This window comes from Mchenga conophoros, linkage group LG3 (assembly GCF_057382185.1).
Source record: "Mchenga conophoros isolate Kocher_MC1m ecotype Shallow Benthic linkage group LG3, M_conophoros_male_GT1.1, whole genome shotgun sequence".
In the NCBI taxonomy this organism is placed as follows: domain Eukaryota; kingdom Metazoa; phylum Chordata; class Actinopteri; order Cichliformes; family Cichlidae; genus Mchenga; species Mchenga conophoros.
The window spans coordinates 36,653,364-36,676,316 of NC_140528.1; the positions used below are offsets into that span (position 1 = coordinate 36,653,364).

The window sequence follows — 22,953 nt, forward strand, 5'->3', positions numbered from 1 at the left end:
GGGGGGGGGTGACATAAGCACCCCACCCATAATCCCCCAAGACCCTCAAAGTCTAAGTTGAAGAAAAAATTGAATTGTGAAGGGGTTAATGGGGTCACTGCTGCAGCCCAACCCTCCAGCCTCCCAATACATGTATTGGGAGGTGTATTGATGCTGCAGATAGAGATGGGTGTTATAACCTTAATAAGACAGATGCAGAAAAACCCAGGACACTGACAGGGCCTGCCCTCCAAGGCCCTGTGTGTGTGTGGTGATACGTTGTGAACCGTAGTGACTATAGTGTAATTAAAAATTCAAAAGGAGGGCAGGTTACTGTAAGTAAGTTAGTACCGGGTAATTCTGTTTAAAAGTTTGTTTCTTGATCTTACATGGTAAGCGCACTGCATTTTCAGGGTACAGGTCGTATTATTAAGTCACATCATTTTTGATAACCAAAGCAGGGCTTTGGCCTCCTCCAGCCCACATTGTCTACATCCCCAGACCGTTAGCGTTAAGGGGACAAAGGGGGGCCAACAAATGAAGGCCTCCCTTTAACCCTGATCATTTCTGCTTCTTGGGATGATACAGCTTCATTTTTAATAAGACATGGTATATCATGAGATCAGAGACTTCAATTTTAAATATAATAAACTAAGGAAAACACGTGGCAGCTTTTAAACTTTACTGACAGCAAAGAAGAAAAAGAAAGGAAAGCATTTAACAAAACCAGAAGTTTCATGAGAAGGCTGTGTGCAGGCAGGAGTGGTGGTAAAGAGAACCCATATTGCAGACTCACACAGGCAAAATAATGCAGTCAAAACAGCTTTACTGATGAAACATAAAATAACTAAACTGAAAATACCAAAAAAGACACAGATTTTCAGGAAACATAACACAGAGATGTGGACTTGACAAGAGGGGATACAGCAGACGGGGGAGACAGAGCAACTAAGCAACACAGACCGAACAATAACAAAGAAACCAAAAGACTAGAAACAAGAAATCAAACGACTCAGGTCTCCTAACAAGAAGCCCCCATTGAAGAGAGCAAATAGATCAGCAAACAATATCTGAAAGAACGTTTGTATTTGTGCTCAGTGGTGATTTTTTTTTCCTTTTTATGTAGTTTTGAAAATAATATATTGCACCTGGCCTCTGTGGCGCCTCCTGTGGGTGGAGGTCTTACAGGACACGTACGAACTCCTGCTTGTTTTCCAATTAACCTGCCCTTGTAGCTTCTTATTGGCAGAGCACACCTGATCCAGGTAACCAGCAGCAGGTAGGAAAGGGATAACTCAAAAACAAGCAGGAGGCTCACACTGGAGGACTGGAGTTTGACAGGCCTGTCTTACAGTAAGGTTAGCACACGTCTTCTCTTCGAGCTCTGCCTGCCACAGTGTGCGAGAATGTTAGATGAGGTGCTTGGGTTTATAAAAACAGCAGTTGTATGAATGTGTGATTGGCTGAATGAAGCTTGTAATAAAAAGCGCTTTGAGTGTTTGCTTAGAAAAGAAAAAAAAACAAGAAGTACCAGTTTATTTATCATAAGCACAAATTAAGCTTTTAATGTGAAAGAGACCACCCAGGAAGTGATTGGTGTGGTAACTTGTGTCAAAGACGAGCGCCTCAGCAGAGCTCGGAGTCTGTGACACATAGGTAGAGTGTTGTTAACAGCACATCACTGAGTACAGTGCAGACCCAAAGATAGAGCGCAGTTGTTCTTACAAGTGTTACAATAAAGTGTATTGTGAGGATATACTGATGTTTGCACACATAAAGACATTTTCAGGGAGAACATGAATTGGCCATTTACAGCTGCAAGCGTGGCAATATTTCACAGTTAGCTACAGTAACTACTGCTACCCCTGATATACGGTTCATATTTTGACTGTTTTTCTTCTCTTTAAGGGAAAGACGAAAACACTCACAGTAGTGATAAAGGATATTCGTGTGAACCAGAGAGGTGACAGATAGCTGAGCTGATTCAAATCACGCTGAAACCACAAGATGGATCAAATTGGCTTAAAACGATGAATATCATAAAAGTTACAGCCCCAAGGGAAACTGGACACCCACAAAGCTGTTAGTTCCTGTTACACAACTGCAGGATAAAAAAGAAAATGTTACAACTACAGGGGGACCATTTATCGACTTTTACTGTGAAACTGTGTCACAGGACTTTATTACAACTGTAATAAAGAGTAGAGAGTAGAGAGTGTTCCTTCAGTGTCTGACATGTGTTTGACTACTTCTGCTAAGCTTTTTAAACGAATTAAAAGCTGCTGATTGAACTTGCTGATAAGATTCAGAGGAGAAACCACAACCTTTGAGCAGACTGAGATCATGATTTGAATGAGAAAAATGATATTTGGTTTTGTGACATCAGCAGAAGACGAGAAAACCTCAAAGACAGAGAAGATAAAGTCTGACAGTGGAAACATGAACACGCATGTTGTCTGCATGGGAGTGTGTTTGTGATGAGTTCATGAAGACTTGGGATCCATCACATCACTGAACTCATCTGACTCTCAAAACAAATGTACAGCTTAGCATTTAATAACATGTTGAACTTTTCCTTAAAGCTCATTGGTTTAACTTGTTGCTGTAACAATGTCAGCCTGCTCCTTCCTGCTCTCACTCTCCTGGTTTGCTTGTTGGATGTTCTTCCCCCTCAAAACCTTTCTCAGGTTCACCTGAGCCCGAAAAGTCTTACAGAGGTAAAAGTAAACAAGAGGGTCCAGACTGATGTTGAAAACTGACACCATGGTGGCCACTTCCTTCAGGTAGTACAACACTGAACCAACAGAGCAGCTGCTCCACAGAAAAGTATAGGGAAGTCGAACGAGGTGATAGGGGACAAAACAAACACAGAAGATGCTGACCAGCACCAACATGTTCCTGCGAGACTTCACCAGCTTCTCAGAGCCAGAGGAGGCCAGCTGCCTCTGCTGTGCCTGCAACACCCTACAGGAGGTGCTGTAGTAGAAGAAGACCATGGATATGAAGACCAAGAGGAAGATGATGGTGCAACTAACATGGGTAATTTTGGGGAACAGGTTGACCGATGTCCCAAACATATAACCACACCTGATGGAGTTTGAGGTCAGTGGTTTCTTGGTGATGAAAAACAGGATGGTGTAAGTAACTGATGCAGCCAGAAGAAAAACCCAGGTGACCATGGAGATGATGTGGGCAGTTCGCACCGTCTGCAGGATGTGAGTTCCTGAAGGATGGACGATCTTCAGATACCTGTAGAGTGAAGAGAAAAGAGGCGGGGAATAACTTCACTAATCAGTCACAGTGTTCCCAAATCTTCAGAAGTCATTAATAATCTGAAAAGCGACGATGTGTGTAATTAACCCATTAATCACAGTTTTAACATGGTTATGAACTGCAGTTTAAATTACTAATGGTTCTGTACCTGTTGGCAGCAATGTACCCCATAAATATGATGCTGGCGTACATGTTGAGGTACAAGGCAGAAGCTCCAAAGCTGCAGTAGAGCTCCTGAACAATAGGAGAGCTGCTGGCATAGTGGGAGATGCGCAGTGGCAGAGAGAGGCAGAGCAGGAAGTCAGCAGCTGTCAGGTTCTTCAGGTAGACCATCAAGCTGCTCGATGCCTGCTGCTGAGCTTGACAACAGTAAAACTTCATGATGAAGCCATTGAGGAGTAAACCCACCTGAATGCGGTGCAGAAAGGATGGGGAAGGCAGGACTTTGGTAGATGCACAGTGAACCTTAAACCAATTTGTAACAGAGCCGGTGTGCTGAAGTTCCATGTCTTGAGCACATCTGAAAATCTGAAACTTACCAGAAACAACAGACTGTAGACCACCACAAAGAAAGCATGGACTGGTGTTCTGACAACATCACAGGGTCGGAGGTTGGGAGATGACGTCACATTTGTTGAGTCACCCATGTTTCTGGAGAAAATAAATCCACTGACATTGAGAGGATGCAACTTCACGGTCTTAACCTTATTTTAACGCAACAAACTAATTTTACAAACTGCAGCGTAGCTTGTGTTGAGCTCTACTACAAACAATTTTGATCCATGGCCCTTTCTTTCACAACAGATGTCTCAGGTGATTAACGAGTCTTATTAACTGTAATAAAACTGCAATAATACTTTAATCAAATTTTAGATTGGAATCTTTGAATATACAACACTGAATATAACGATATATTCATCACAGATTGTTTACAATGAACCCCACAAAAGAATGTAAGGTTGATTATTAGGCCAGATGGCACCAGCATGCCCTCGATGTTAGTCAGTAATACGTTTCATGAACACTGATAAAAGCGAGCTGTGGTGCTGCTGAGTGGAGGGAATATTGAGTATTTCACCAGTAATCGCCAGTACAAAAGAATAAAAATACTCACCTGTATTTCACCAGTTTTCAGTGATCAGGAAAAGCTGCTTGAGTTGTTATGTCCTCTCAGTTTAATAAAATCACCTAAATGAGGAAACACACAGTAACCAAACTGTTAAACAGCGCTCTGACTTATTTCCTGTTTGTCTTTACTGCTAAAAAGTTGCAACATGTGCACCACACAGACTTATCTGATTTAGTTATTTGGTCTTTTCAAACAGGATGTCTGCTTATTACCTACTTGATGCGTTGTCACTTTTCTTCTTAAATGATCTCACATTCAGTCACACCACCTCTCTCTGACAACATGCACCATTTACAGGCTGAAATCTGACAAAAGAAATAACCAAACAGAACATTTACTGCTCCATGGTTCAAGATGATTTGAGGTTTTTCTCCTGAAAATCAGTCACTGGTCTAAACTGATTCTGTTTACTGGTAGTGCCAGGCCCGGATCTAGAAGGGTGGCATGGGGTTGCATGTGCCACCCTAAAATGATCTCTTGCGACCCAAAGTGCCAGCCTAGTTTCGCATATGACAGTGATGTTTATTAAAATGAGACAGCATCAACACTTTGAGCATAGTTACAGTTAACATTGAATATAAATTCTAAAACTGAATATATTGCATAGTGTTACCTGAACACAAACACTGATGATAACTAACACAATAATAACATAATATTATAATGATGCTAGTATTAGTATTAGTATAATATAATATATGAAGGCCAGGAAAGTTGTGTGGTGTTTGCATGTTCTCGCACTGCCTGCACAGGTTCTCTGTGGACACTCTGGCTTCCTGTCTCAGTCCAGGGCTCATATTATCAGATCATTTCTAATTGATCTTATAAATGAACATAAATAGCTCTGTGTTTGCTCTGTGACAGACTGGGGACCTGTCCAGAGTGTACCCCACTTCTCAACCTCTGACAGCTGAGATAGGCAGCAATGTTTAGCTGTTTTAGATTTAAATTTCATTTACACTGAATCATTTAAACAGCACTTAACATTTCTCAAAGGCAGAAAAATGATGCAGAGATGTTTGATTTTCTTTGAAATGTTCCTTTTTTTAAATCACATGGCTCACATGACTCACAGAAAGCAGACAGCAGGTGGCAGCAAATCACCAAAAGTAGTTCTGCTCCCTGTGAATCTTCATCCCCAGTCTAACACAACAAAGGGCTGAGGTGACATTTAAATGTTTTCAAATCTTTTTCAACTCAGCCCTCTCTCTTCATGGCGTATATGCTTCAGTCAGCTCCAGGTTCGTTTGGCCAGGCCTGTGGAAATTGGTTTAAGAGCAAGTGCCCCTCGAACCCTTCCATGTACCTGGTCGGCGTTTCGACTATGTAAATGTTGATCTGGTTTGCCATCCTCCTTAGTCGCAGGGTTTCACGCACCTTTTGACTGTGTTGGATTGCACAACCAGGTGGCCGGAGGCGGTCCCCCTGGCTCCATGACGGCAGAAGCGATGGCCAGGGCTTTCGTGTCGACGTGGGTTTCGCGTTTTGGTCCCCCTGCTGACATTACCTCAGACAGCGGCCCCCAGTTCATTTTGGAGCTTTGATCTGCCATGTCTGACGGCCCGGGGGTCAAGGTCCACTGCACTACGGTGTACCACCTGCAGGCTAACGGGATGTGTGAGCGGTTTCACCAGTCACTCGAGGCTGCGCTCCGGGCTTATTTAACGGGTGGCAACTGGGTTGACCATCTTCCCTGGGATTTATTGGGATTGCGCAGCACTAAGCTGGTCCTTGGTCGTGTGTCTGGGGAGTTTTTGCCTAGTTGTCCATCTCCCTGGTTCAGCCGTTCTGGCCATTTGCATAAGCCCCGGTCTTTGGGTGTTCGGGGGGGTTCTGCTGGTTTTTGGTGCAATGTGCCCAGCTGCAGGTGAATAAAGTCAGAATAGAAAGTTACAGTTCCTGTTTTGTCTGTATTATGGTGAATTACATATTTTTATGTACTTTACATTTGTTTTGTAGTTGTGTGTCTTATTTAAATGTTACCATATCAACCAAAGAGCAGGGGCAGAGAGGAGGATGTTACTCTCAATGTTGTTGGTGCATTTCAGGAGGACACTGCTAATAAAGTTAGACAATTACACAGTGAATTTGCATTGATTAATATATTTAGAAAATACCACAGTTTTTGTTGTATCATTTTATTATTATGTTCTAATTTTGATCTTAGTTAGCTTTTCCCTCCATCCATTCACTTCCGCTTCTCCTTTTCAGGGTCGCGGGGGGCGCTGGAGCCTATCCCAGCTGTCATAGGGCGAGAGGCGGGGTACACCCTGGACAGGTCGCCAGTCTGTCGCATTCGTCATTCGTGTCCCATTTCCCCGTCACAACAGTTGGCATACTTTGTAACATACCGAGTTTCAGTTGGAAACAAGTGCGTCTCATTTACTTTTTTTCCGGGACTCCGCTGAAGCCCACTCAGCAAGGACAGCTTTGAGTCAAGTGCTAAACGTTATCTTTGCATCCCCATCCAAAATATAAATAAAAACAAACTATGTACAAAAAGGACATGTGAAATCATCTGATGTGCATCATACTGGTGTTTCTTAAATAGATAACGAATAGCATAAGTCACAGTTACCACCTCCCCAAGGTAGACTCCGCACCTTTGTCCAAAAAAATGTTAGCGCAACACTTTGAAAGAGCGCGACATCACTGAATGGGTGCACTAGTGGAGGCCACCACGGCAACTGGCGACACAGCGTGGACATATGGGTGTGAGAATGGATACACTGATGTAGCAGACATCCTGCTGCAGGCTGGCTCGTAGCTGTTACACAAACGGACGTGTTGTTGGACGTGGACCCATTCATGTCGTGGTCTTCAATATGTTGCTCTCAGTTTTGTCAGTCATGCCAAAAGATAGTCAATCATTGAGCTGTCCAAGCTGGGCAGACTGGGGACCATCAGGTCCTGGAAGCACAGATCCGACAGGTCGGCCATGGTCTCTATAGAGCTGGAGAGAGCCTGGAGGCCTTGCTGACTCTGGATGTCTTCCTTGTGGACAGGATGGCCACGTTCTGCTGGCTGTACCCCCCGTGCATTGAGAAAAGATTCAAAGTCCTCTGGTAAATCCAACTCATCCAGCCCTTCGTATGGAAACACATCTTGGCAGTAGCTGGTGAAGTCCTGGGATTGGTGGCAAAAGGTTTGGGGAACGTCTGGTGACTTGGTCTGGATGTCCAGGATTGACGAGAGCCTGGTGGACTGAGGTAGACTGGGCACCCGGTAGTCTGTTGGAGATGCAAGGCTGGGACTAGGAGGTGGAGGAGAAGCCACCTGAGGAGTGCACGGTGTCTTGTGCCTGACCTGTGAAGGTTTGGTGGCTCCTCGAGTTGATTTCTTAGTCTTGAAGAAGCGTGCGCGCCGATTTTGAAACCAAACCTGAATTTTAGACTCCGGTAGTCCAGTTAGAGTGGCCAGGGTTTTCCTCCCATTGATATCCGGGTAGGGTGTAGCAGAGAAGGCCCTCTCCAGCTGGCTCAGCTGCGCCTTGCTGAATATTGTGCGCTTCCGGCGGCACTTTGTCTTCGAGTTGATCGTGTATGGCACATGGTGCACCGTGCTGGAGCGCTGTGCTGACCCGTTGTTGTTGCTGTAAAATCCATCCCGCACGCTGTGTCCGAAGCACGCAGCCGAGTTCTGCAGACACAACACGACCCCCTGCGTGGCATCCTCTTGCACATCACAGATGCTATCGGGCTTTGCGAACGCGTGGCTTTGATGTGCTGCTCACCTGTTAATGGCTGTCTGGATAATAGGTGTCTGTTTGATCCCCTATGGCCTGTTAATGGGCCCCGTTTAGACCAGAGAGACAGCTTGTCTTCAGCTACGGACAACGAGATGCTCCAGAAACCTTAACCCTTGTATGGTGTTCGGGTCTGTGAGATGCGTTTTCAGTTTTTCTCAAAAGAAAAATTAAACAATTAATTATTTTTTCAACCTGAAATTCATTGGCTTTGGCTTATTTTCTGTGAAGAACATAAATCCGAACTAATTTTCAATGACCTCATACTGTACCTCCCCCCACGCATTTACATTACATAGAAGGTGTTCGGGTCCACTGGACCCAGGTCTAATAAAAGTGTTGAAAGTGTAGGTCCTGTGTTCCCACACTCTGTCTTCCTCCTTTCTGGTGCTGCTGATAGTGTTTTCTTCCCCTCCTGCTCCCGCACAAAGTTGCAACATTGTTGAAAATTCAACTATCAACACCGTCTGCTCTTACACCTCACACATTTTACCCTCTTTCTTGAGGGATCCAAATTTTATTTTCTCATACACTGTCCCACCTGCAAATTAGGGGCATAATACTAGAAATAAGACTTTGCCAGTGTGGTTCTTTATCACAACTGATCAAGATGGCAAAAGATTATCTGCTGCGAGGGCCATCTGATTGATTTTGGAAGAGAGAGGAGCTTCAGATGATGATGTTGACAAAGAGGTTTCAGAATATTTCACATTTCTGAAAATTCAGAGTCTGACAGTGACTTTGAAGAAGAGGATGAGGTTGAACACCATTTAGTAACAAAACGAAGACGAGTACCCCATCTGCAGCCAGCTCCAGGACCAGAACAAGCCCACCAGACAGCAAGTGAAGAAATATGGATGTCAATAACTGGTGAAATTGAATGGTCTTCTTGCCCAAGAAACCAGCCACCCTGCAGAGCTGTTACTGTGATAAGCCAGGGCCAACACGGCTGACAGTTACTCATGTGCAGGACATCAAGTCTTCATTTGAGCTTTTCATCCCAGATTCCATCCAGAAAATTATTCTGGATTGCAGTAATCTAGAAGGACGTGTGTTTTTGGAGAGAGGTGGAAGGAGATCTAAGAACCCCAAAGGCCTACTTTGGGGTTCTTATCCTTGCAGGAGTTTTCAGGTCCAAAGGGGAATCCACAGAATCCCTGTGGGATGCAGAAACTTGCAAAAACCTTTCAGTGCATCAATGTCTCTGGAAAACTTCCACAAAATTTCCAGGATTATCTGATTTGATAACCGAGACGACAGACCAGCTCGACGGCAGAGAGACAAGCTAGCTGCCATTAGGACAGTGTGGGATAAGTGTGTGCACCACCTCTCCCTGTTTTACAACCCTGGGCCTAATGTCACCATTGATGAGCAGCTGATCCCATTTAGTTGTGAAACATATTGCTTCACGTGTAAATGTGTTGTGTCTTTCCACTCACTCCACTTGATTATAACTGATTTATTTTTTATAACATTTAAAAATAAAAAATAAAAAAAAAACGAGAAGCACATTAATTCATAAATGTGATCTAACAAAGGTAAAGGGAAAAAATTAACCATGTTTGCTGTTCATATGGCTTGTAATTGGGATGAAGTAAACATCTGATGAGTAATTTAACAAAAAATTGTTTGATAGTGTTAATTTGGAAATCCAAAACTCTAGCGGGTCCACCAGACCCATGAACACTGGCTGGGTAACAAAAATATGAACACCACACAAGGGTTAAAATGGAAAGATGAATCAAAGACACCCGCAGGTGAAGAAATAAACTTATCGTGGGCGTGTTTTCTTTCATTTTAAGATCATTTTCGAAGCAAGACACTCTGATTTTATGGCAACTGTTTTGGCCTGAAATTATAAACACATGTGTTACTAATCAACAGCGGGGAGGGGGGCAAATTAAAATGATTGGAAACACCTTGAAGCGCCAGAACGGCTGCTCTGATCCGGGTCTAGTTTTGTTTTTAATAGTGCCCGTAATAATGATATTCATGAACGTATACAGTGTAAGGCATCCGCACTACGAGGAGCGAAGCAACACCGGCACTGTTTTACTGATTTGAAGCTCCAGTCTGTGGCACATCCTCTACCGCGCGCCGCCTCCTGGTGCGCATGAAAGCGCGCAGTGGAAGCGTATTGGAGAAGTTGTGGGAGTGACGCTTCTGTCAGCTACAATGTGTGAAGGTGACAAATCAGGCTACTTCTTTTCCCACCCCTTTCTTCGTTGTCGGTTGTGTTTCCACCGGATCACTCGTAGTCCTTTTCAGCCAGTTCCCAGGCGAGTGCCAGACTCGCAGCTCTTGAACTGAGACGGCGGCCTTGTTGATTGGGTCAAATTAGCTGTGAAGTACTCTACGTTCACCCTCTCTCCAGAGAACAATGCGGCATTAAAAAGATCATAAGCCAAGCTCACGTGATTTGATTTGATTAAATGCAATAACATAACAGATGCAGTCGAAGAGGTCCCAGTAAACTGTGGAGTGCAAAGAGTGGCCTGTGTTTGTGTGGGACAAGTTTGTAATGCTGGGAAGTGGTCTGAAAAATGAAGGTGGTAGAAGAAACATTTTCAGTTCCACGAATGGGTAATATAAACGACCAAAGAACTTCTCCCCGAAAGAGTTTGTTTTAAGAGGTGCTACAGACTTGTAGCAGAAATAATTTCCTTAAGGAACCATTTTCGGGAAAGCTCAGACTGTTTGTTGTTGTTGTTTGTTTGTTTGTTTTTAGTAAAGAAAATTTTTTTTTTCTTTCTGCCTGTCCCGTTTGGCTCTTTTGCCATCAGAATTGTTGTCTAAAGGCAAAGAAAGATGCCCAACGGATTTACTTCACCAAATTGACCATCCCAGCCTTGCCATAATGGTCCATTTGATTCACCTTTTATTGTTCATTTTATTTTCACTTGCTGAATACGGGACAGACTTGACTGGGGGAAAGAAAGAGGGAAAGAGAAACAGCTGAGAAGAGGGACGGGGGAGAAGGGCAAAAGACAAAAACCAACAGAATGAGCAGAAAAAAAACAAAAGAAGAAAAAATGCATATATCAATCACCTGGATCACCTGCTGAGAAAGAAAAAAGAAAACAAGCAGAAGAGAACAAGAGTACTAGAATAAACAACATCACAATGATATATGGGAATATGACAGTAAATACTAAATGTTAAACATTATTGTGCAGCACATAAGATCAACAGAACACAGTGTGCTTTGAGGTAGGAGCCAAAAAGGGTGTAGTTTGTGGGTGTGATCACCCGTGTGTACACCTGTGAGCATGGACGCGCTTGTTTTTTGTTTTTTAAAAGGTTTCTCCATGTAATGATCTGCTAGAGGGTGTGGGGGGGCCACAGCCCCGTCCTCCAGGGCGTGAAGCAGGTGTGGAGGAGATCAAAACTCCAGACATCCAGAGGCTCCCAGAACACAAGAGACCAAGGAAGACCAACAGAGGGGCAGCCGCACCACTGTCCCAGAAAGAGCTGAGGAGAGTCCCAGATGAGGGTTCACTCAGCAGCCGCGGAGCAGAAGCCAGGGGGAGTTGCAGTGACGTGCCCGTGAGCTCCGCCGGCAGCCAGCCGTGCCTGAGTGACCGAGCCCCAGGCCGAGAGGCCGGGGGCACCCCACCTCCGAAGTGGCCCGAGCGAGCCCCAGGCTCCAGGCACCGATAAGCGGCCGCCAAGGAGTGAGCCGGTGTGTACCTGGACGCCCATCCCCGGACACAAAGAACCACCAACACACCGATGTCTGAGGGAGTCCGCCACTGGCAGGGGAAGTGGGACATCTCAGGCCCTCCAAACCTTGGAGGGCCTGAGATGTCCCCAGAGAGGTGGCGCCTGACACCCAACCTGACATATAGACACAGACATACAGGCACACACATATACAAACGTCCATTCCCACCCTCATGCGCTCATATGCACTTACTCCACACTCAACCAACGTGGAGACAGACATAAAGAGACGCTGTACACACGATCACACTCCCCAAGCGTACTCTACGAACCGGGTCTAGGTACCCTTGCCCCTGGAGGGGGGAACTGCACCCAGACCCAGGTGGTGTTACCCTTTTCCCTGCGGTGGGGAGAGGCAGACCGCCCCGACTCCGCAGCAGCAGGGAGGCCCCACACGGCCAACTCCTCCTCCTAGCCCCCCCGCTCCAGCAGGCCGCAGAGAATGAGGGTGAGAGAAGATTCCAAACCTCCCTCCACCCGCTCATTGTAGTGTTGATGCATGTGTGTTCTAAGGTGCATTTAAAACCCAGGAGGGCATGGAGCTACCTGCCAGAGAGCAGCAGGTAAGCGCATGGTCCCTCTTGCTAGCCCTCAATGTCTACGTGTATTTAACCTTGAGAGGTGGGCAACGACGCCAGGGGTGAGGTGTACACCCTGATGGTACTTTGGATTCCGTGTATCGTGCCCACCCCCAAGATCCTATATGTATGTGTAATGAGAGTGTGAGTAATGTGAATGTCTAAGTTGTGGGATAAAATTGAGGCAGAGGCAGCCAGAAGGGGACAGAGGGGGGGGGGGCGTAGCCTCCTCTGCACCCTGGTGACATACCCCTACTCCAAGGTCCTGCATGTGTGGGTGGTTGTGGTGGAGCGGGAAGGGGGAGGCAGCTGGAGATGGGGGGGGAAGGAAGGGAGGGGCAAGTGACCCCTCCCTGGGGCCAGCTCCCCCGCTGACCCCAGTAGGCACCCCCATACTCCGCGACCCGCCAGGGAAAGGGGGCCCAGGCCCATCCAGACCGGGGCCCAGTGCAGCAGCGCCTCCCGGCCCCACAGAGCCCGGGACAGTCCACCCAACCCCACCACAGAGAAAACTGCACCCACCCCACCATCCACTAATCTTCCAGACTACATAAGACAATAAACACCCAGGCTGAGATCTTCCTCCACCTCTCCTGTACCTCCCCCTCCTGCAGAGAGTTCCTGAGGAGAGGAAAGCTCCTGCAACGTGTGACAATCTCCCCCACCAGTTGAAGAGCCACTCTATATTTCCACCATGCATTGTCTGTGTTATCTCTCATGCTTAGTCAGTTCTGTCTTTGTGGTTTAATTAGAGTTACTTTGCTTTGCTTTGACAGTCCCATGTCCAGTGTGCATCATGTTCAGGTTTCTTTGACTGTTTTGTTAGTTACATCATGTTCAGCTGTGTTGCCTTCTGTGGTTTGTTCCCTCTTTGTGTGTATTTATGCCTGTGTCTCTCTCTGTCCTGCGCCGTGATCTCCCTCATTCTCCAGCTGTGTGTTTTGTGCTAGTTTAAGTTTCTAGTCTGCCCCTGTTTGGTTTTTGGATTACTACATCCAGCAATAAAGCTGTGTTTTTGAGTTACGTTCTGCCTATGAGTCTTCATTTTGGGTTTAATCTTTCCTTCTTTGCACTGCTGCAAAACTATACTCAACTCTTATAATAATTCTATTTTATCAGCTGCCAACCACAACCGTGTGGGCGGGACAAGGTTGTTGTTGGTTTACAGTTAAATGGTATTCTTCTACCTAGGGATGGGTATCGTTTAGGTTTTATCCGATACCGGTGCCAAACCGGTACTTTTGAAACGGTGCTGGTGCTCGAACCGGTGCATAAAGAATGGAGAACACAAAATTGGTCCAAAAACGTCTCATGTTCAGCTGTTTTTTTGTAAAAAGATAACAATGTTAGCCTTTTCTGCAGCTATAGGGCATATATGGTATCACTCTTGGCTGGAAGCAGTGCTTAATCAATGGAAAAAACACAAACTTTTTCCAAAAACCTCTCATGTTCAGCTGTTTCCCAGTTTTTCTTTGGTCATTTTAGCCTTTTTGGCCAGGGTGAAGGGAGTATCTGCCATCAAACAAGAAGACAGCTGCATGTAACTACGACGGTGTTTGCTAGTTCACCTTACATGCATTAATGTAATAACGTGGTTAGCCTACTCAACGTAAATTACACACGAACAACATTAAGCTACTCACGCAGAGAAGAACGGCTGCTGCTGCTGTCATCATCCTCATCATTTCTGCTACACTGGCAGGGCTAGGGGCCAGGACTCTCCTCTTCGTGTTTTTGGGGATGTTGCTAACTCCGGGTCCGATAACAGGCACCACACCCGCAGTAGATGTGCACGGTGTGAGGTCTCGCAGCAAGCTATCAAATACGGCGCATTTCTCGGCTTTAAAAAAAACCGCTATGCGTCGCCAGGTGTTTCATCGGATTTGAGGTTTTACCTCCTTTGACAGTATCACAGTATGAGCTTGAATCACTTGTTGCTGCTGAGTTTGCATCTTTTGCTGTGAAGTACAGCCAGACTTTTGACTCTTCACCTTGGGCATTTTTAATCTGTAGCTCTGTACTAAAAGAACGTACGTACCTGGGCCCGCCTACTATCCTTGGAAAGGTAAAATGATTGGCTAGAATTCAAAGTGTGTGACATCTCAGGGGGGAAAAAAGCACCGAAATGTGCGCTGCTTTTCGGTCTGGTTACTACCGTTTATGTCAGAACCGGTGCCATAATGGCATCCCTACCCATCCCTACTTCTACCTCTGGATTAGCCCCAACAGTGTTCACTGGAACTTTCCGCGGTCTTGAAACTGTTCTGTAGCCCATGCGAGTAGCATGTTTTTCAAAAATAAGGTTACACAGGTCCTGAGAGAGTTTATTGGTTTTAACAATCATGAGGTGTTTACATCTGTTTAAGTGTACAATGAAAAAACTGAAAGAGTAAATGTAGCTTTTAACGAGCGTCTTCACTTAAACAACAGCTAATGAAAAAAGAAATCAGCATAAAACATGAGCGGAGTGAGCTAGCCTCAACGTGGGACTCATAAAACAAAAAATAATATAATAAATCCAGAGATTCAGCGTCATTTCATATATGCTTCTGATGATATATATAAATTTGGATGTAAAATTCATATATTTTTGAAAGATTTCTTTTTGCCATGATAATATGGTGTAGTAGTGTCACAGAGAGGTGTAAATTTCTAAACATATTCAACATGACATTGTTATCATAAAGTGCTGAATTTCATTTAAGGATCCAAATATAGGCAGTCCTAAGGTCCCAGCAGACAATGTTCTCCCCGGTGATGGAATAAAGTATGATGCCCAGGTGTCAGTGAAAAAGAGGATTTTCAGCATGTCACTGCAGGTTATAGCATTACCGTTACTGTACATTGCTTTAGCAATTTCCAGCAGCTCTATGGTCATCTTTCCTGTTTTGGAAAAACACCCACCATTAACAGCAGAACAACACAATTTACCGCAAAGAGGCATAAAGACACTTATACATTATCACAGTCAATACACACTCTTATCAGCTTTGTGCTGAGAAATGTCACTTAAGTGTCTGACGTCAGTGCAGTGGAAACTGCAGAAGGAAGTAGTTGCTGTGGTTTTACATACGCAACATGCAAACAAGCAAAAACATACAGTCTTGACATTCAGTCACCTGTGCTTCATATTGTGCTTTATATTGTAAGATACAGAGCCTACAGTAATGCAGAGAAAACGCCAACCATCAGACAACTCCCATTGAGCAACCACTTGGTGACAGTGGGAAGGAAAAACTTAACAGGAAGTAACCGTTGGCAGAACCAGGCTCAGAAAGACCATATTATTGAAATAATAAAAGTAGCAATTTTTCCTATATCATCAAAAGCCGCAAAGACAATTTTGCAATTTTAAAATTTAAAGCTGTTTTTTTAAAAACAGAACAAGTTTTCAGAAACAACTCGAGATTTTGTATTTGTTTTTTATTAATTTGATCATTAGCCTGATTAAGCTTCAGATTAATGAGTTTCAGATTCAGCTACTTAGCTAATAGGTGAAAGCTAGCAACATAAACTGGTGGTATCTGTGTGGGGGTGGGTTTGTGCTCAGTTTAGACTCATTATGATATCTCAGCAGAACCTATTGTGGCTCATGAGAACTTGGAAAACATGACTCATGACATGGTTTCACTGATCTAATCTGACTCTAAAATCAAATATAACTCTTTGTATTTCAAAAAAGTAGAAATTTGCATAATAACTCATGGATTTAACTCTACAATTTCCACCTCTTTCCTGCTGCTCTCACTCTCCTGGGTTGCTTGTGTTGTTATTCTTGACCCCATGCTAAAGTTCACCTGAGCTCGAAACGTCTTACAGAGGAAAAAGTAAACAAGAGGGTCCAGACAAACATTTAAAACTGATAAGATAGTGGTCACTTCCTTCAAGTAGTACAATAGCTGACCCACAGAGCAGCTGGTCCACAAAAAGGTATAGGGAAGACGAGCCAGGTGGTAGGGAACAAAACAAAGACAGAAGATGCTGACCAGCACCAACATGTTCCTGCGAGACTTCACCAGCTTGTCAGTGCTGAAGGAGGCCAGCTGGCTTTGCTGTGCCTGCAACACCCTGCGGGAGGTGCTGTAGTAGAAGAAGACCAGGGATATGAAGACTAAGAGGAAGATGATGGTGCAGCTGATTTGAAATGTTTTATGAAGGATGCTGAATGACGTACTGAACAGGGGCCCACAGTAGCCAGGGTCAGAGGTCAGAGGTTTGTGAGTAATGAAAAACATAATGTTGTAGGTGATTGTTGGAGCCAGGAGAAAAACCCAGGTGACCGTGGAGACGATGTGGGCAGTTCGTACTGTCTGCAGGATGTGAGTTCCTGAAGGATGGATGATTGTCAGATACCTGCGGAGAGAAGAGAAAGGAGGCGGTAGACAGCTTCAATCATTAGTAAAAGTGGTGCAGATATGTTTTTACTGTTGAGGTGAAAGGAGTTGTTGGTGCTTTAGTCAGGAGCACAGAATATGTAGTTCAGCCACTAATCTAGTTTAAACATTGTCATGAATTCAAGTCTGAAATCAGTAAAAGTTCCTTACCTGTCGGCAGCGATGTACCCCATGAATATAATGCTGGCGTACATGTTGAGGTACAGGGAAGTAGCTCCAAAGCTGCAGTAGAGCTCCCGAAATATAACAGACCTGCTGGCATAATCAGTGACACGCATTGGCAAAGAGACGCACAGCAGGAAGTCAGCAGCTGTCAGGTTCTTCAGGTAGACCATCAAGCTCCTCGATGCCTGCTGCTGAGCTTGGCAACAGTAAAACTTTATGATGAAGCCATTGAGGAGTAAACCCACCTGATGAGACAGAGACAGAAGAGATCCTGTTTGTGTGGAATCTGAACCAGGTGAGGGGAATCCTTAATCCATAATCTGAAGATTTGAAACGTACCAGAAACACTAGACTGTAGGCCAGCATAAAGAAAGGGTTGACTGATGGGACAACCAGATCACACGTCCGGTTGACAGATGAAGTCACAGGTTTTAGGTCATCCATGTTTCTGGAGCTGTAAAAAAAGTCCCAGCCACAGATATTTGTTTTTGGAGCAAATTTAAAAGAAAAGTTTTTTCCCTTTAAATTGCTTTACTTTTCTACTGTCTTATCATGTTCATACAATTCATTTCACAACTGTTGTCTGTGGCTGTTTTGTGATGGAATTTAATTTAATTAATAAAGCACCAAATTTAAACAGTCGCCTCAAGCTGTGTTGTGTTGTATGAGATGGCCCTGCCTGTCCTGTGATGCACCTGTACTGTCTCAATCAATCAGTTGATCAATCAATCATCTCCTCTCATGAGTCTTATTAGGTGTAATTATCCTTTAAATACAGTCTGAGAAGGAGGAGTGGGAATAATCCTCCCCTGAAGCTTATTACTGACTTACGGCTCTGTGAAGTACTATTGGCTTCTGACATGCAAACACCAGCTTTGTTTTAATTCATTATTACACACAAAAGTCCCTCCACTCAGTGTCTAAAACACAGGACAGGAAAATAAGCGCAATAACTCAGCAACATGAATCAGTAACAAAAGAGAAACCATGGACTGATTCATGATCAGCATAACGGACAAAAAAAACTGTTTATGCAGTTTTCAGCTTAGAGCAGGAAAAACTGCTCGTGTCATTATGCCCTCTTGAAGATAAGGAAACACGCACTTGTAGCGTGAAGTCTGAGTTATTCCCCGTTTCTCTTTGTTGCTAAACTGGCGCAACGCATTTCACATGTGGAAAAAAGACAATTTTCTGTTGAGTTGTAATTTAGAAAACTTAGAAACCTTAGAAAAAAATTAGAAAACTCAACAAAACCATCCCCACCAGCTGCACCATCATCTTTCTGTTCTTCTACTACAGCACTTCATACAGACTGCTGCTGCTGACACAGCAGAGCCATTTGGCCTCTTCTGCCTCTTGAATCAGTGCCATAGATGAGCAAGAAAAAACCATATTCTCCTGCTGGATGCTCCTGACTGTGGCAGGTGGTGTTTTGTGGCTCAGCTGCACTGGAGGGATGGAGCATTTGGCTCAGCATCAGAGGTCAGGGCATGCTGTCCTACAAATCGGACCCCTTATCTCATCATCTCCATCTTACCAGTTAGATGTCTGTGAAGGTCCTCAGTCATCCAAGTCATCGTAGTCTAAGGAGCTTGGAAAGAAAAGCGTCTGGACTTCTTTAAGTTACTTGAAGACGTTTCACCTCTCATCCGAGAAGCTTCTTCAGTTCTAAGGTCAAATGGTGGAGAGTCCCAGATTTAAACCCAGTGGGAGTTTCCCCCCAAAGAGGGACAAAGGACCCCCTGATGATCATCTACCTAATCACATGAGCTGAGGTGTGAAAACAGGTGTGGGTCACAATCAGACAGGGTTTCTGGTGAGCTCATTGTGAAACCTGGCCCCACCCTATCATGTGATTTCCTGAGGTCAGATGGCCCAGGATGTGAGTGGGCGTTAAGGCGTCTGGGAAGGGATCTCAAAACTGGATTATAGATGGCAGACAGTTGGTGTCGTAAACCACCGCCTCTGTTCAAGGATACCAGTTAGACACCGCCCACTGGATTCCATTGGTTGGGCCGGTGGACTCCACCAGAAACATGGCCTGTGTGTTTTGTTTATAGGAGTGAAAATGATAGAGAAAGGACATTTAATGAATTTAACGAGATTTATTAATCTCGTTTTCTTCTTTTTTTAGGCTACTAGCCAGGTCTCTCTTCTAGGGATGGGTATCGTTTAGGTTTTATCCGATACCAGTGCCAAACCCATACTTTTGAAACGGTGCATTTCTCGGCTTTTAAAAAAACGCTATACGTGTCAAGGTTTGTCATGAGATTCGAGGTGTTACCTCCTTTGCACAGTATCACCTTAAAGCACTTCTTGCAGGCAGTTGAGTTTGCATCTTTTGCTGTGAAGTACAGCCAGACTTCGCTTCGCCTTGGGCATTTTTAATCTGTAGCTCTGCTCTAAAAGAACGTGCGTACCTGGGCCCGCCGACTATCCTTTGAAAGGTAACGTGATTGAATCGTGATTGAATCCAAAGTGTATGGCATCTCAGGAAAAAAAAAGCACCGAAATCAAGCACCGAAATGTGCGCTGCTTTTCGATCTGGTTACCCATCCCTACTCTCTACTGCCATGGAAGACTGCATGAAGAATGCAATTAAAAGGAAATTGTAAACATCCTGAGCATCAAATAAACTCATACATTCAAAAAATATTTCAAATTTCACCAAAACCACAGGGTCTCAAGAAAACCGGAAAATAATAAATATCCTTTCAACTCCGCTAATCCAATTTAAACAGTGAACGTCACCTCCTCTATACCTCCTACCACAGTGGATTTTTTCCTTCCCACAAATTGGTTCCTCTTCTGAGGACTAAACTATGAAAAAAAACAATAATAATGATGAAACTTTCCCAACACAAAAGTCCAAGCAGACTTCTTGTTGTCTCTTTTACTCACCACAGTATTGAGTCCAGTCAGACCAGCGATTCCACCTGGATTTGCTCTATGATCCTACAGGTGGTGAAACTAACACTATAAAAGACATATTCTCAAAATCCCAGTTCTTCATTTAAACGAAAGCGAATCAAAACGGCAGCAGAAAACGGGAAGTCTCTGGACTGGCCTCCTTCATGACAGTCCGAGGTTTCAGACTTTCAATACACTTCCTGTGTTGGCAACATTAACGTATAATTCATAAATCATAAAATTTCAGCAGAAATCCACAGATTCTACTTCATTGCGTTTCAGTTCACTAAAGATGACACGCTTTTTTTAAAGATCTATTTTTAGCGTGATGATTTGATGAAGCTCTCGTTACTGAATACATGTAGTGTTATTGCTGGTCATTTCTGTGCTTGGCTGTTATAGATTATATTTTTTTTAGATTAGCTTAGTTTGTTTGGTTGTTGTTTGTTTGTTTCTTCTAAATGAATAAAACACTGGATACGATCATAAAGTGCTGAATGTCATTCAGGGCCCAAGTGCAGGCAGTCCTAAGTTTCCAGCTGACATGGAGCCACCATGACTGAGTGAAAATGGTCCAAATTCTTTCAGCTCCAATAAGATTCTCAGTGTCAATGTTCTCCAAAATATTGCATTAAAGTTTAATGTCTCGGTGTCACTAAAAAAGAGGTGGTAGCAGTAGTGTTATTGTACAATGTACATTAAAAGAAGACAGTTCTTATTCATGAAGCATCATGAAAAGTATTCTTTTCAACCTGTCAGCAGTTTCCAGCAACACTGTGTCATCTTTCCGTTGGTACATCATGTACGCTCTTATCACCTCTGTGCTGAGAAATGTCACTGATTCAGACATCACTTCAGTGGAAACAGGAGGAGGAAGTAGCTGCTGTGGTTTCACTCAAACATACAAAACCATAAAAACTGTTCGTGTTTTTAAAATACACTGTGAAATACAGAAATCTATTTTAAAAAATTGAATCTAAACAAGTGTCAAATAAGCAGTAGAGAGTGATTGTGATTGTTTGTTTGTTTTTTTCTCCATACAGGTGACCCAGGAGTTCTTTTTTTTTTTTTCTCTCTCTTCCCCCCCCTTCTCACCGTCTCTTCTCCTCTTTGGTTTTCTTTCTTTCTCTCCCCCTCTCTCTCTCATTCATTCCCCCTGTCCTATTTATTAAAAAAAAAAAAAAAAAAAAAAAAAAAAAATGACAAAGGATGAACTGAAGCTCTGCCATCACGTAATGTCGCATACTGCTGTTTCTGATGTCATTTAAAAAAAAAAAAAAAAAAAAAAAAAAAAAAAGGAAACAGGAGGAGGAAGTAGCTGCTGTGGTTTCACTCAAACATACAAAACCATAAAAACTGTTCGTGTTTTTAAAATACACTGTGAAATACAGAAATCTATTTTAAAAAATTGAATCTAAACAAGTGTCAAATAAGCAGTAGAGAGTGATTGAATTCATGAACTCACTGAACATTCTGATGAGAACTAAACTAGAAGCTGCACCTGAGTTTTGGGAGGAAGCAGCTCAGCGTTAGACAAGAAAAGCAAATTAAAGTTCACAAAAGTGAAATCTAACATTTAAATGCTGTGAGTTTTAAATAAACCTTTATTAAATACGGTAAAATACTGAATGAATTTAGTGTGTGTGTGTGTGTGTGTGTGTGTGTGTGTGTGTGTGTGTGTGTTAAAGGTAACAGCCCTGCAATAAAACTTGAGAACCTGTAGTCGCATCAGAAACAGGACGCAATGACTGCAGAGTTAAAGTCAGTCTGTGTGACACAGATTAACGACACAATCCAGGTCGCAAAGAACAACGCTCATTTTACTCTCATACAAACAGTAAAGAACAACAAGGTGATCATTTATCAGCTCCAGGATTTGGAAAAAACAACTGAAAGAAAGTAAATGCAATATAAATGTGTGATTGTTTACGCTACATGTTAGACTGAAGTGGAAAGAAGAAGGTTAAAACGAAGTCACGCCTGCAGTAGAGAGGTTCAGTTCTCACAGTGCATCTGGATGGTGTTCACAGCGCTTCACTTGCTCCACGTTTTGTCATGTTGCAGCCTCATTCCTGAATTGATTCATTTTCACTTCGAAAATATTACCAAGTGAAAAAGTTAGTTTTCAATTCTTGCAAATTAATTAACAATAAGACAAAAATATAACATGTCACCTTTCTTCCAATTAGCTGAAATAATCCAAAATAAATAATATTTACTTACTTACTGTTTATTAAGTCTCGATAAATTCTCATTGTTTTTTCCAGTTAATAGACAAGTGACAACATTAAAACAGAGACGAAAGGCAGAACAGAGGTAGACAGAAGAAACAGCAAGTACTCTCTGTGTGTGCTTTAAGTGTGTGCACATTTCTGTGCAGAAAGCAGGGCCACCACCCATAGAGTGTTGCTTGGCCTCCAGAACAGCAGGGACAGCATGATTGTTTTTAATCAACTATATCATCGTTTTTTCAAAATGCGTCTCATGGAGCACATTATCATAATTTGGTCTATTACTTAACAATTTTCCCGTATGGCTGTGTTCACGATTGCATGCGTAGTCACTGAGCACCAAGTCAGGTGTGAGGTGGTTTTTGTTTGTGCTCATGAGCTTTCGTTTGCAGCTACTGAGAGTTGGAAGGATTGTAATGATCAGCAACTGATGACACAGCTTTGCAGCAAGGCCAGCTGATCAACCGACAGGACCATAGCTTCAGGAGCCATCATAAGATTAAAGATATACGGAGTTCAGTTGTTTACCGGGCTATGACAATGGCCTGAATGTCACTCCTCTACTGATGAAGACCTCTGCTGTTTGCAGAGCCTCCCCCAGAACTAGTTACATCTTTACCTGTGCTGTTCTGATCTGTGGGCATGCCCTGTTATCCCACGATGGAGCTCAGGTCCATTCAGGTTGTGCCTGTGGTGGAGATGATTTTGTACATTTAACACTGCATTGTTTGTATAAATTTAAACGTACATTGGTTCTGTTTATTCATTTTAAAGCTACTGCCTATGTTTAGTGCACTTGTGCTGACTGTAGCCTCACATCAATCTC

The 22,953-nt window shown here is 43.5% G+C and overlaps 3 protein-coding genes and 1 pseudogene across 3 annotated transcripts in view; all 4 read right to left on the reverse strand.

Annotated features, from left to right (window-relative positions):
* The window catches only part of LOC146578426 (T-cell surface protein tactile-like), a 553,052-nt gene that overhangs the window by 340,008 nt on the left and 190,091 nt on the right, over positions 1–22,953 (reverse strand). The gene's annotated exons all lie outside the window — the stretch shown is intronic.
* Positions 2,571–4,407, reverse strand: LOC146578455 (P2Y purinoceptor 14-like). Its single transcript, XM_085250033.1, has 4 exons — positions 4,367–4,407; positions 3,792–3,903; positions 3,401–3,660; positions 2,571–3,228 (listed from the first exon to the last, which is right to left on the reverse strand). Exons 2-4 carry the CDS (start codon positions 3,897–3,899, stop codon positions 2,571–2,573), a joined length of 1,026 nt encoding a protein of 341 aa, XP_085106159.1. The 5' UTR covers positions 3,900–3,903; positions 4,367–4,407.
* On the reverse strand, positions 7,229–8,064 carry LOC146578456 (uncharacterized; annotated as a pseudogene).
* LOC146578457 (P2Y purinoceptor 14-like) lies at positions 15,803–17,430 on the reverse strand. Its single transcript, XM_085268729.1, has 3 exons — positions 17,326–17,430; positions 16,972–17,231; positions 15,803–16,780 (listed from the first exon to the last, which is right to left on the reverse strand). The coding sequence occupies exons 1-3, from the start codon at positions 17,428–17,430 to the stop codon at positions 16,129–16,131; spliced, it is 1,017 nt and encodes a 338-aa protein (XP_085124855.1). The 3' UTR covers positions 15,803–16,128.

Coding starts and splice junctions, on each gene's coding strand:
- LOC146578455 (XM_085250033.1), bottom strand. CDS start 3,899: ATGGGTGACTCAACAAATGTGACGTCATCTCCCAACCTCCGACCCTGT. Junction 3,661..3,791: donor TCTACAGTCTGTTGTTTCTG/GTAAGTTTCAGA, acceptor CACCGCATTCAG/GTGGGTTTACTCCTCAATGG. Junction 3,229..3,400: donor GGGTACATTGCTGCCAACAG/GTACAGAACCAT, acceptor TTCACTCTACAG/GTATCTGAAGATCGTCCATC.
- LOC146578457 (XM_085268729.1), bottom strand. CDS start 17,430: ATGGATGACCTAAAACCTGTGACTTCATCTGTCAACCGGACGTGTGAT. Junction 17,232..17,325: donor CCTACAGTCTAGTGTTTCTG/GTACGTTTCAAA, acceptor CTGTCTCATCAG/GTGGGTTTACTCCTCAATGG. Junction 16,781..16,971: donor GGGTACATCGCTGCCGACAG/GTAAGGAACTTT, acceptor TTCTCTCCGCAG/GTATCTGACAATCATCCATC.